Consider the following 13,544-nt stretch of genomic DNA (forward strand, 5'->3'; position numbering starts at 1 on the left):
CCGAATACGTCGCTGAGCCGAGATCAAGCCACCACGGGGAGGCGACTGCAGACACGGTCGCTGCCAAATTCATGGATCAGTGCGAATATATTTCTGATCTAGTAAATCCTTACTGCCAGCGTTGCGGTGAACTAGCAACGCTGGATCACATAATTTGGGATTGCGCGGAGGATCTGTCTCCAGCAGGCCTGGTTATAGCTCCCTCAAAAGCATGGGAAGCGTACAGTCCAAGGCCGTGGCAAGAGTGCAAGAGGTAGCCAGAAATATTTTTCGAGGGTGTCATTCGCCGCAGGTAGAAAAGTAAAAGAAAGCCTGCGCCCAAACAGTATCGTAGTCCATAGAGTTAAAATACTTTTAATTGCTTTCATAAAGCCGAAGGGTCCGTCGTTTCGTTCACTCTAATCTCTACATAAAATACTTGTGCACACAGGATTGCGTGAACTTGATTCGCAGAGAACATACGTAAAAAACGAAAAGTCGCGGCAGTTTCAACTATTTTCATGTGATTTACAACAACACAAGAGCTTCTGCTCAATAGCAAAGTCAGCAACTGCGAACGAATGGTATTTGTCAAAATTTATACTTCATGCATGTAAACCTGCGCCCGGCCGCAGAGGCGCTTAAAAAAAGCACTTTTTATTTTCGTAATAGTTTATGATCATTTGAGGACAACGCAAAGGATGAAAAAGTAGGCTGACGTGAAAAGGTATGTTTAATCGGGTGAACTGTGCCTACTGTTAAAAGGAGTGCCATACTTCGTGCGGTAGCGAAGAGGTGTGATTCTTCTCAGCAATAAGTTGCGCTTCCTATTCTAGAGCCACGACAACGTAGTACATACATCGATCTTTTCAGGAATAAACCGACACTCTTCTTATTTTTGCTTTTACATTTTAATATATCGATGCGGTGTGTAAATAGCATCGGCGAAATAAAAAGGCCGAAAGGTGTGTGAGAGAGAGGAGATGCGGCACTCAGAAAATTTCGGGGGGGGGGGGGGGAAGGGGTGCTCTGGCACTGACCCCGCAATGTGCAATATTCGCAACATTCGCAACATTCGCAATATCCACAATATTCGCAATGTGCTTTCCTTCACTGTTTATGCTCCAGTGATATAATGGTAACGTTCCAAGGCGCCCGTTCAAGTGAGCGCGGTTTCATCGATAACCTGCCTTATTCCGTTGCCGTCTCTCCTATGGGGGTGAATAGGTGACGTTGCACTTGCATGAAGCAGCCTGAAAAAAGTCAGTCGAGCGCGGTAGGGCGAGAGCCTAAAACTTAGGTGAAACAATGCGATCGCCGCCTAAAAAAAAAAGAAACAAAGGTTTTTGCTGTAGCCTCAGATGGAACACGTGCGAAGTAAGGCAAAAGATAAGGTCACACCCGCTTGTTCTCGGCACGGCGGGCGAGAATTCGCGAGATTAGGCCTAAGTCTACCGGGCAGTAGCGATGCGGCGGCAGCATGGCCGCGCCCTTTCAGTGGTGCTCGGGTGTAATTATCTTAATTATTGGTGACGTTGTTGGAAACTGACCTTGACTGAGTGAACTAATGAAACCCTTCCTGCCTCGCTCGTCGAACTGTGATGTCTCCTGAAGCCCTGCATTAATTGGGGCCTTGAAACTATTGTCAAGTTAGAGTCGGACCAGAATTGAAGAACCCAGCTATTACCGTGGCGCCTGACAACGTCGTGTTTGTGCCACCTGTTCGCCTGTCCATCGCTAAACACGGCGGATAACCTCTTCAATCACGAAACAACGAACTTCTGCAAAGGTACCACTGCTGCCAGCCTGTCAACGAAGTGCGGTGTTTTCGGCGTCGCCCCTTCAAAGGGGGAACTCGGCTTGCATGGACGATGCCTTCCCAAAGCTTCATCCGCGGCAGCAAGAACGGTAAGTGCGATTACAATCGGTCCGTTCTGCTACTCGCACTGCTGGATTCGCGAGTTTTGCAATACTCGAGCTTCTGTTAACGTAGAAAATGCGCTGAACGCACTTACGAAGATAGCGTAACAACTTTTATCCGGAGTGATTTCTGGCGCCAGTCGCAGAAGCACAGCTAGCAGTAAGCAGGGATAGGCAACATGCGATCATGTGTAGCTGAGGGGTGATCGCGTGTCTGTTGTTGGTCTAGAAGTTAGGGCACAGCTGCAAGCAACGATAGGCAGCACGCAGTGATGTGTAGCTGAGAGGTGATCGCTGATCTAGCCCTTACAAAAATGGATGTCGAGTTTCTTTTGAACATGTATGGAGAGCCTAATGATTCTAAAGGATCTCTATTGAAACTCGCTGTCTATCGAGTCAGCTCATTAAGTAGTCTATTTACTCTTTAACGAGACCTAACTATAAAATTTTGCTCTTTACGCAGTCAACAGAGATTCTTTAGAATTGGTTCTATAAGAGTTCATAATGAGTCAAATTTTATAGAATTTCTTTCGTGCATTCACTATATCAACTCGCTCCGTTCGCAGTCAAAACAAATTCAATAGAATTTCCTCCCTAAGACTTTATAATGAGTCAAATTTTATAGAATTTCTTTCGTGCCTTCACTATATGAACTCGCTCCGTTCGCAGTCAAAACAAATTCAATAGAATTTCCTCCGTAAGACTTTATAATGAGTCGAATTTTATAGATCGTGTTTTGTGCCTTCGCTATATGAACTCGCTCCGTTCACAGTCAAAACAAATTCAATAGAATTTCCTCAGTAAGACATCATAATGAGCCAAATTTTATAGAACTTCTTTCGTGCCTTCACTATATGAAGTCGCACCGTTCGCGTTCAAAACAAATTCAATAGAATTTCCTCCGTAAGACTTTATAATGAGTCGAATTTTATAGATCTTGTTTTGTGTCTTCGCTATATGAACTCGCTCCTTTCGCAGTCAAAACAAATTAAATAGAATTTCCTCCGTAAGACTTTATAATGAGTCGAATTTTATAGATCTTGTTTTGTGCCTTCGCTATATGAACTCGCTCCTTTCGCAGTCAAAACAAATTAAATAGAATTTCCTCCGTAAGACTTTATAATGAGTCGAATTTTACAGAGCTTGTTTTGTGCCTTCGCTATATGAACTCGCTTCGTTGGCAGTCAAAATAACTTCTATAGAAATGGCTCGGTATCGCTTCAAAATGAGTAAAATTTTTTAGAGCTTGTTTCGTGCCTTCGCTAAATGAATTCGTTCCTTTCGCAGTCAAAACAGAATCTGTTGCATTCTCTCCGTAAGACTTCTTAAGCCAAATTTTATAGATATTGTTCGCAGTTTTCACTATATCAATTCGCTCTAAAAAGCGGTAAAACTTTAAATCAAACTGCACATCAGCAAGCTAGAAATAATTCAACGCAAGCATATAACATTAAATTTTCGAAAGGCACCTCTGAATCGACGACCGATCTCAAGAAAAATTTGGCAGAACACAGCGGCAATGTATTCGTTTGCTTTCTTGAGTAAAAAAACAACCTCACCGCCATTACGATCACTTGAAATCTCCAGAAACTGGATCAACAAAGCGTACAAATACCTGTAACGAATATTTTTTTCCTCATTGAAAGACAAAATATGATCAGCTCTCACTACTGACTAATGAGCATGAATAGGAGTAGCCTTGTACATCGTTGTCATTGCATTCGCCTTTTTCGAGTTCTTGTTGATTTGTGTCTGCACCAGTTGTTTCCTTTTTTCTTTGGCGAAAAAATGGGCCTTCTTCCCGTAGCGTCCTGTCTATAGCATAAACGCTGCGCACGTGCTCTACCACGAGCAATGTTTGCCGACCAAGCACACGACGCACTGTGCGACAGTAATTCGGTGCAGTATTAGCAGAACCTCTCCAAAACTTCGTAAGTCACCTTTCCAGCATCGCAAAAACACTTTTACCATGGCGTTGCGGCTCGCGAGGGTCGGGAGTTGGGTGCAGCACTGAGGCCTGGCAAAGCTGCGTTTCACCGTTCCGTCGCGACTGCAGCGTGGTGACGGTTCATTTGACGGCTTGACAGAGTTGCGCCTAATTCCTTTATCGCCGCAACAACACAAGGCAGAAGCGTGCACAAGAGGCGCGCGACATTTTTCGGACAATATATTTCTCCAGCGCTGCACCCGATTTCTGCCTCTTAAAAAAAATGACCTCAATGGTAAAGACCCCTTCCGCTGTAAAGGGAGGCTGACTTCGTGAGTTTTGCAAAAGAGTAAACCTGTAGTTGAGACGGGCAGCCGCTACAGTAAACAGGCCCATTATTATGATTATGTTCCTAACATGCTTTTTTTTATCTTCGCTAGTATCTGTAGACATAAATTAATAAATATTATTTGTTTTAAGCGCTTCCCACATTTTGCAACAGACCAGCTATCAGGCCTACAATTCAACTTCACTGTGTGACGAAAATTCTTTTACTATGCTGGCATGGCCCCACCTTGAGTATTTAGTCGTTAGGTGGGTAATAACTCTATGTTAGGTGCAATGCTGGCTTTTCTAGTCCGAGCAGATGTGCGCGCGCTTCATGCGGACGCCTACCGCGCAGTCTGATAGTCGATCCTCGACTCAAGGACGCTGAACCAGGCGTTGCCTTCTCAAGGGAGGGAGGTGCGTCTAGAACCACGTTGGTAGAAATGCCAGCACTTCTAATTATGAGTCCTGCCACACAGAATGAATTTCGCACCACAGAGTTACCGGCTCTCCCAAGGAAACAGAAACCGAAACTCCGTCCACGAGCAGCAGCAAAAAATAAAAAAAGTCACACCGAAGCCAATCCAGTCCAATCCCAAAGTCGTCAGCAGCGGCGCCATGTTCTTTTTGTTGCCGGCCGGCCGGGTGGCGTTTCGGGCGTAGTTTTTTTTTTGTTGCTGTTGCGCCTTGTGTGGTGTTTTCGTGCTGTGGTTTTCGAATGTGCTACAAAACTGGTGCGTGACCTGCGCGCTTCGAAAGACCTTCTGATGCACCTGAAGTTCTTCTCAAGATATTGGACGTCGTATTGTGCCCTGCACCACGCCGTGACAATGCCGGCATCAACGTGGAAGAACGAACGACCTTGTGTGATTGCTTACGAATGTGAGTACAGTTCTTGAAATTATCTGCCAAAATGTTGTACTGGGGTGCGTGAAGTGCTGTAAATGCTGCTGGGTGTTGTCTGACAACTTCTTCGGAGTGCAGTAGAAGTTTGAGTTCGATGCAACGGCTTCCGCAAGTGCGCTGTTTGCACGTGACCGCGAACCTGTCACACAGCCACGGAAACCGTCGCTTCGCGCCTATAACTTCCTCTCCGCAGCGACGAAATTGTGACATGGAGTACAGTTGCATGTTTTTACTCTCATGATATCGTTGTGCTCATTATTGCGATGATTGGGACCAACGAGCGGAAAGCACTGTGTTGGAACGACGTATGCTTCTCAGTGGCAGTAGTTCCCGGCGTTTAGTTTTTTCGTGCTTGTATGTGTGCGTGTGTACAGGGTATAATTCCAAGCTATGGTCTGCCGAGTCCACGTTACAAATGCTCACAGTACTCAGGCCGTTCAGTGCCTAGAAGTGGAATGACGATGTAGCTACGACCGACTAGAGTTGCGCACGTCAAATGCAAGAGGAATGTTGCCGATGAGTTTCGCCGCGAAAATAACTTTTGGTAATCTCTTTCCGGCGTTATTCGCTCATAGAGTGTTTGTGGGCACTGGCTTTGTTTTGTTTTGTTTTTGGCATTTCAAGCATACTTCGTACTGCTGCAAAAATCAATTGCACACTTACGGCTGTACCATCGCAAACTGCGCATGATGTTTTCGACTATGCTTTGAAATAATTTTATTTCGAAGGAATTTATGGTGACGCATGCGGTTTCTCCAGAGTTTATCAAAGAGAGAAGTACTGAGACTTGGATTTGGCCGAGATGTTCCCACTTGCACTGTAGTGTCATGCCGTAAAAAGCTTATTATTTTACATTGTGTTTTGTTATGTCTGTGGTATTGGTGCTGATTCATTTGCCTGGCTGTAATCTCACTGCTTTTCTGCAGCAACTGGAATATAGCTTTATTGATCTGGCTACCAGAGTGCTAGAGATATCGTGAGTTCTTAATTTATGTAACTGAATGGAGTCATTTATATGGATGCAATGGATTATACTGGCTAGCAGTTTAAAATAGTTATGTGACATTGTTAATGCACTTAATATCTTTCTAAAACTATTTCAGCAGTGTCAATCCAACATTAGTGGAGCAGGGAAGTGAAAAGTTTTCTAAATGCAGCAGGATCAGAATCCATCCCTTTGCTTAACGAGGGGGTCGTCGGCATCACCATCTTGTCAGATGTTTAGTGAGTGCAATTACTGTGTTTGAGTAGCCATTCCCAGAGACTCAGATGTAGACGCTTTGTGCTGCCTGTGAGCTACTGAGGTTGAGTGACAGCTGTTCTCAGTTTTCACTGCACCTAATTTACTTACTGCAATTAATCAGTCACTTGTAAAACACAGAAGACAGGTGAATTAGTTCTCTAAAAAAAGTGATTGTGATTGTCACTGCATTATAGTGGCAATAAATATGTATTAGATGAATACTGTTACAGGCTAATGTAATAGTTATTCATTCTTATGAAATGTTCTAGTCTGGCAGCAGTATCAGTCACAGCTGGGTGGTGTTTATAGTTCTTTTCGAAGTGTACATGCCATTTATTTTGAAATCATATACTTTCTGTATTGTGCTGTTAGTACTCTTCAAAGCTAGATCACTAGAGTACTACTGCTTGTAGATTCTGATCTCATTGATGCTTTTGTTTGCATTAGTGTGAAAGCAGTTGTGTGCTAGGTCTCACTGATTGATTTTTTTTCTTTGGCCTATACGCAGACATCTGGGTACTTCAGACTGGCAAGCATGGGTGGTGCCTACCTGACACCTCCTCGTCTCTGCGCAGACAAGAATGATGCACCTAATAATCTACCGGCCATGTCACATCATTGGCTTACTGCAAGTGATCAGCACAGTTTATGAATGGAAATGCTGGTATCTATGCAATTGAATTATTGTACTGTGGGATATGCACAATGAAGATCACATCCAAAGAATAGATGGAAGTGCCGATATGAACCAACAGTGCCTCCTTTTGACCAATTTTTATTTTCAGAATAATGCACTCAATTAAAAGATATGAATTCTAAACTAAATATGTCTTTACCAGCATAGTTAGGAAGTCAGATCTTGTATCAAGCATTTGCATATTTTAAATGTGTGCTTTGAGTTGGTTGTTAATATCCCAGCACATTTATCCTCCTTACTATTTACTACAAAGGAATGAAATAGATTGGTTTTCGAAATATTTGTTTTGTTTCTCCTCTAAACCGAATATAGCTTTTCTTCTCATTTTTCTTTTTGTTCAGTTCACTTGATTCCTGCAGCATATCATAGCTTTCTTTAGCAGTGAATTTTGCAGCCTGCTTATGATGGTCTCTTAGATCGTTGGGCAAGCTGACCATTGTGAATCCAGGCAACACTTAAACTCAGCTCAGGAAAGCATATGCATAGGTATAGTATTAGTTGCCTGTGGACAGCAGCAGTTGAGTGAAGAAAGGGGGCTGTAACAGATGACATTCACAGCTTATGTTGTCACCTAACAAGGATTATTGAGCAGCCAACTGTCAAGCATCCTATTCTGGCCGCCCTGTATTCCCTATGGTTGGATCAATTTGTACATGTGAAGCAATGTAGGAAAACACAAGTTACATATATGTAATGAAAGAAACCAGTTCTTTTGTTGGCACAGTCAGAGATTTGATGTACAGCTTTTTTGTGGTTAATAGCGAGTAGTGCAAACCAGTCTGAATTAAAATGCCAACAAAGGCGCGTCCTTGTAGCAAACGGTAATATGCAGGATGGCTATCTGGTTCATTATTGCTCAGTATCAGACATAAAGTACTCCTTGAAATTTGCATCCTCATGGGACGATTTTTAGTCATGTAGAGTAGAAATGAATAATGTACTTTGTTTTGTCATTCTTGTACTTTGCGTCTTGCTTGAATTAAGAATTTATTCCTGCTCAAAGGAGTACAGACACCTAACTTTTTGGGTGCATGTTTTCTGCTTTATAATGATTCGTAAGGCATGGATTATTATGTGGTATTCTAGTATGCCCGCTAAATAATTTACAGTGCAATTTCTTTCTCATGCTGTTTCGGTTTCAACAGCCGAACGATCACTGTGACATCAAAGTGTGCTTACAGGTCTAGGAGACATGAAGAAACTGATATAATCACTGCTTTGTCCTTTTAATTTGCTACAATGCTAAAGCCAAGCAGCCTCAACAGCCGGAATGACAACAAATGAAGAAGCAGCAATTTGCTATTTTTTCATGCCTCATGTGACCTATAAGGGCACGTTAACGTTACATTCGTTGTTCGGATGTTGAAACCGTAACAGCATGAGAGAAAAATTCAATTATAAATTATTTATAGTTTGCAGCTGAATACCACCCGGTGATCCATGCGTAGTAGTGTCTTCCACATTACTGTGGAGAAGAAAGCATGCCACCAAAATTAGGTGCGTGTACTGTTTTAACAAGAGGCAGTTTAATTCTGGAAAGTAGATCTCACGTGTCCTCTTCAAAACAATTGTGACTCCTTCATCATGTTCACTCTGCTGTGCACGCAATCCTTGGGACAGCTGTAAATGATATCCTTTCAGAATACTACATAAAGGTATACAGTGCTTTCTAACTTAATTCTCACAGAATGAACATGCAGCTAGCCTTTTGCTGTGGCTCCGACTAGCATTGTGTACCTTATGTAGGGCATAAGTGAATAAAATTAAGGCAGGCATATACTCAGAGCTGTTGAAGGCAGAAGGCTAGGCAGTATTTGTTTGAGTCGCTACTCCACTGTTTTTTCGTGAAAACACTCTCTTTGAGGTGTGATCTTCGTTGCACATGTGGCGCAGAAAATGAATCTAAAATTACTTGATTGTCTCAAAATAAAATGTGCTCGTACTGTTCGTGTGCCATGTCTCCTATCAGTTTCATCATAAATGCTGCTAATTACTAAGGCTCGCCAGGAGCTGCAAACGTTCAATTCCATAAGCTGCTGTAAAAGTTGCTAAGTGAAATAAAGTTAGTTGATTGTATGTCGTGTGCTGTTGCTCTGTATGATTTCTTGCATGCTTACAGCAATCAGTGGTTACATCATATATGTTACATTGTACATGCTGGGCTTCTATAGGAATGTGGTGGCCAATTAGTTATTGGAACTCATTACTCAGATCTTATACAGTGTCAAAAGCATCACATTGCAATGAAATAAATGCATTCCAATGGATTTACGTAAAATTCATATAACTAGTTTCAAAAGAAAGTTGTTACAGTATTTCTTTTAAAGGATGTTAGCCGTGTTCCTATAACAATGCGGTGGCCAATTAGTTATTGAAACACTGTACCCAAATTCTATACAAATTCAAAAGCAGCACATTACAATGAAATGAGTACACTCAAAAGAATTTCTAAACAATTTCTCAAGGAGTTTCTAAAGCAAGTCATTGCAGAATTTCTTTTAAAGGACATTAGCCACATTTCTATAGCAATGCGGTGGCCAATTAGTTATTGAAACACTGTAGCCAAATTCTATACAGATTCAAAAGGAGCACATTACAATGAAATGAGTGCGCTCAAAAGGGTTTCTAAAGAGACTCCTCAAGGAGTTTCTAAAGCAACTCATCACAGTTTTTCTTTTAAAGGACGTTAACCGTGTTCCTATAACAATGCGGTGGCCAATTAGTTATTGAAACTCTGGACAAAAATTCCATACAGATCTAAAAGAAACTCATTACATTTTAATGAGTAAATTTGAAAGACTTTCTAAAGAATCACAAAAGCAATTTTTGTAAGGGAGAAGTCAAAGGCACGCCCTGAGACGAGCGTCTCTTGTAGAAAGCTGGGAGGGAAGTAAGCACCGAAGTTGTCGCTCAGCGATTACTGCAGATTAAGGAATTAGAAGCACTGTTTTTCCCGGCACCGCAGGGATGGAACTTTCGTACCAGTGCGTTTAAGCATTCTCCTTTAGGAGAAAAAAGGAAATGTGGGGAGGTTAGCTGGAAGAGGACACCGGATCGATACCCTGCACTGGGGGAAATGGATGAGAGGATGTCAAGGTGCACGAGAAACGGTAAAGCGCTGTTCTCTAAAGAATGAAAGAGCCGTTCCACTTCGTAACACCTTAGAAGCCTTCATTTTTTAGGTGATAGAAAGGCACGAGATTGGCTAGCATCGGCCCGAATGCTCCGTCTTTTGCATCGATTGCACTGGCACGCATATATTGACGAGGGGGCCCGAAGTTTCGCCGAGACTTCAGCCCACTCAAGTTGCGCTACTATGAACTATGTCGAGGGCATTTTGTTGGCACTGTGTGGAGGGGGGTGGGCATTTTGTTGAACTGCGTGGAGGGCATTGTGCTGCCGGCTGCCTGCCTCAGCTTGATGTGCCGCTCTGCGTTCGCACAACAGAGTACGCGGCCCTGTAATTAGCCACAATGTGTACGCCGAAGCAGAAAACCTTCGCAACGTTGTCGCAAAAAAGCCCTTGGCGTAAAATTCCTAACTATTCGGCTCCGGCATACATGATCGTATCGCACAGATCTTCATTAACTAGTCGCGTTCTTTTATTTTTGATACCTTTTGATCGGCCACAACAAGAAGTAGGACCAGATTCATGCCAAGCTGTCGCAGACACGATGCGCTGCCAAGTTCCAATGCTATCGGGATTTGTTCGCCTATCTACGTAGCGGTTTGTTGCGATTATCTTTACAGTCACCATTCAGGTTCATCACCGCCGACGCGCGGCCTTAGCAATCGTCTTTCGTCAGGACTCGCGTATGCGCGCCAGACGTGATTAGAAGGCTGGCGAAATATCGCAGTTTTGAAGCGAAAAGCTTCACTACCCGCACTACAGCCGCGCTTAGCGTGAGCCGTCGGAGCCAAGATTTGCCGCAGCTGCGCATGCGCGAAACCGAGCGACGTCACGCGCGGCGCAGGTGGCCGCAGCCGCCGCCGCGCCGACTCCGCCGCCTGACCGTTCGGCGCAGCCGCGCGCCACTGCGCATGTGCGCCGCCTCCTCACCGCCGCTACTACTGCGCGCTCGCCTCCTCGACACCGTTTGACCTTTCGCTGCAGCCGCGTGTTTACCACAGTTACTACGTATGCGCAAGGAGGGCTATATAACACGCTTGCCTACACCGTTATCGTGGTGCTCCCAGTGCATTGTGCGCGAACTGCGACAGCCATGACGTCAAGCAAAGCATAACTGCAGCTTTTCGCTTGTATATCCAGGCTTAACCAGAGCTAAGCCACTGCCATTTTTTTTCACTTATGATTTCGCAATGTTAGAAACTGTTCGCAGCGAAGTATGTATACGGGCGTTGCCAAAAACACCATATATGTTTCACCTAAGATGTTCAGCAATTTTTTAATATGGGCTTTTTCAGTTAGAAGAGTCATTGTCAGCGGTATAGCTCATCAGAGTACTGCTAAAACATGCTAACTTGTAGGCTGGTTAACTAAACTTTGCAGTTGTTGCTCAGTTTTATTTAGTGAGATGCGTGAAATCCTTCGTGAGTAATATCCATGCCAGTTTTTAGAATTTAGAAAACGCATTTACTTTCGCCCCGCCACGGTGGCTCAGTGGTTACGGCGCTCGGCTGCTGACCCGAAAGACGCGGGTTCGATCCCGGCCGCGGAGGCCGAATTTCGATGAAGGCGAAATTCTAGAGGTCCGTGTGCTGTGCGATGTCAGTGCACGTTAAAGAACCCCAGGTGGTCGAAATTTCCGGAGCCCTTCACTAAGGCGTCCCTCATAGCCTCTTCGGGACGTTAAACCCCAATAAACCAAACCAAAAGCATTTACTTTCGGTGCCAACAATTTTGCCTACGTCGCGTCAAAATACACGCGCTCTCGAAAAGCTTGCAGGCGAAGCAACCCCTGCAGTGCTCGTCCAAATAGCCAAAATATGTTGGGCCATAGCGCGGAGAGCAGCTGCGTTTCAATTCTAAAAACTGATATTCATATTATTTGCGCTGGGCCACATGCCTATCAGTAAATAAGGAGACTAACAGTAATAATTAAAAGTTCACTATTTTATATCAGTTACCATCCTACTAGTTAGTAGTTCTTAACTGTATTCTGATGCGCTACACTGCGGACAATGCTGTGCTGAAAAAGCGCTCGTGTAGCTCAAAAAGCCCATTTTCAAAACTCGCAGGTCTTCTTAAGTGAAAAACTCGGTATGTAGTACAGCCTGCCTAGTTCGAATCCGGGCCATGCACCGTGGCTCGCTTTGGCGGTCCAAATCTGTCGGCTGTGAGGCGAACTGTTGCTCACCTGTCCGGGACTTCCCAGAGTGCTATAGACAGCCCCAGTACATGACATATAAACAAACTTTTTTTGGCTGTTTTCCTACAGCGGTTGCATAGTCCAGCGCAACATGAAGGTTCACTGTCGCTTAGGCCGAAAGGCACCAACAACTTTTTACTGGTGTAAGGTTCGTTTACTCGCCAGCCAATAATAAAAATGGCGGTACAGTGTTGAGAAACCTAATGACTAGCTGTGCTGATGTGTGCTGTACTCAGCCTTCTTGAGGCATTGCACAGCGTTAGAGTACTTTATTTTAGGTGAATTAGGCCCGAAGTGATCGCCTGCACATCGCCAGACTACGTATTATCGTGCTCAGCATGCAGTTCAGCGCCTGCATTCGACGTCGACCATGCAGCGGTATGCGCTACGCGGTCGCAAGGTTAGTTGGTGGAGCGTTGTCTAGGAAAAAGTAAATATAGCTGTAATTTAAACGTACACTGAATAGTAATCTGAACTCGTCTTTTTACCGCGGGAACTCGATCTACACGTTCTAGGAATTCTTAGAAATTTCGACTTATAGTCCTGTGCGACCGATTTCCTCAATTTAAATCGAATTAAACTTCCGTCTCCCGCCTTTTTTTGAACTCGCCGCAGACGGTAGGAGGAGTCAACCGATATTTCAACCAGTTCCGTGGCGGCTTGCCGCTCTGCCATCGGCGGAATGATACGTACCGGTCGGCGAAAGCAAACAGTCCGCGCGTATTTTTATTTCTGTGGGCCTAATTTGCGGCTATGTAGCCTCTGGCTGGAGTAATTTATTCACGGCAACCTAAAAAACAAAATACAAGCGAAAGCGAAGCCGCCACACGACCGCCTGAAAGGCACTTCACGCGTTAGTTGACTCCTCCTCCCTTATAAAAATTTCTATAGACAGTCCATAGACTGTCTATAGACTTTAGTCTATGAAGTCTATAGACTGTCTATAGACAAATCCTTTAGACTGGTCTATAGACAGTCTATAGATTTATGGCCATACACTTTTAGTAGACTTTTGTCTATAGACAGTCTATAGACAAATGTCTACTGAAAGTCTATAGGTCTATAGGAAGTCTATAGACACAGGTCTATAGACCGTCTATAGACGATCTATAGACTTATGGTCATACAATTCCTATAGAGCTGTCTATAGACACTTGTCTATAGACGGACTATAGACGACCTATAGACTTATGGCCATAGACTTCCTGTAGATTA

General features: G+C 43.8%; 1 protein-coding gene and 1 long non-coding RNA gene across 4 annotated transcripts in view; both read left to right on the forward strand.

Annotated features, from left to right (window-relative positions):
- The first annotated feature begins 1,246 nt into the window (after positions 1 to 1,246).
- Positions 1,247 to 13,544, forward strand: part of LOC149334929 (uncharacterized) — an 88,687-nt gene continuing 76,389 nt past the window's right edge. For all 3 annotated transcript variants that reach the window (XM_089551585.1, XM_089551587.1, XM_089551588.1), the window contains exon 1: positions 1,247 to 1,887. In XM_089551585.1, coding sequence (XP_089407711.1) covers positions 1,851 to 1,887 — 37 coding nt within the window. In that variant the 5' untranslated portion in view covers positions 1,247 to 1,850. The remainder of the gene's footprint in view (positions 1,888 to 13,544) is intronic.
- Positions 4,260 to 9,075, forward strand: LOC149334930 (uncharacterized). The gene is made up of 2 exons (XR_016283984.1): positions 4,260 to 5,035; positions 6,811 to 9,075. It is a non-coding gene; the product is annotated as an uncharacterized LOC149334930 (long non-coding RNA).

The sequence above is a fragment of the Amblyomma mixtum genome, chromosome 7, assembly GCF_055824585.1.
Source record: "Amblyomma mixtum isolate Tamu chromosome 7, ASM5582458v1, whole genome shotgun sequence".
Lineage (NCBI taxonomy): Eukaryota > Metazoa > Arthropoda > Arachnida > Ixodida > Ixodidae > Amblyomma > Amblyomma mixtum.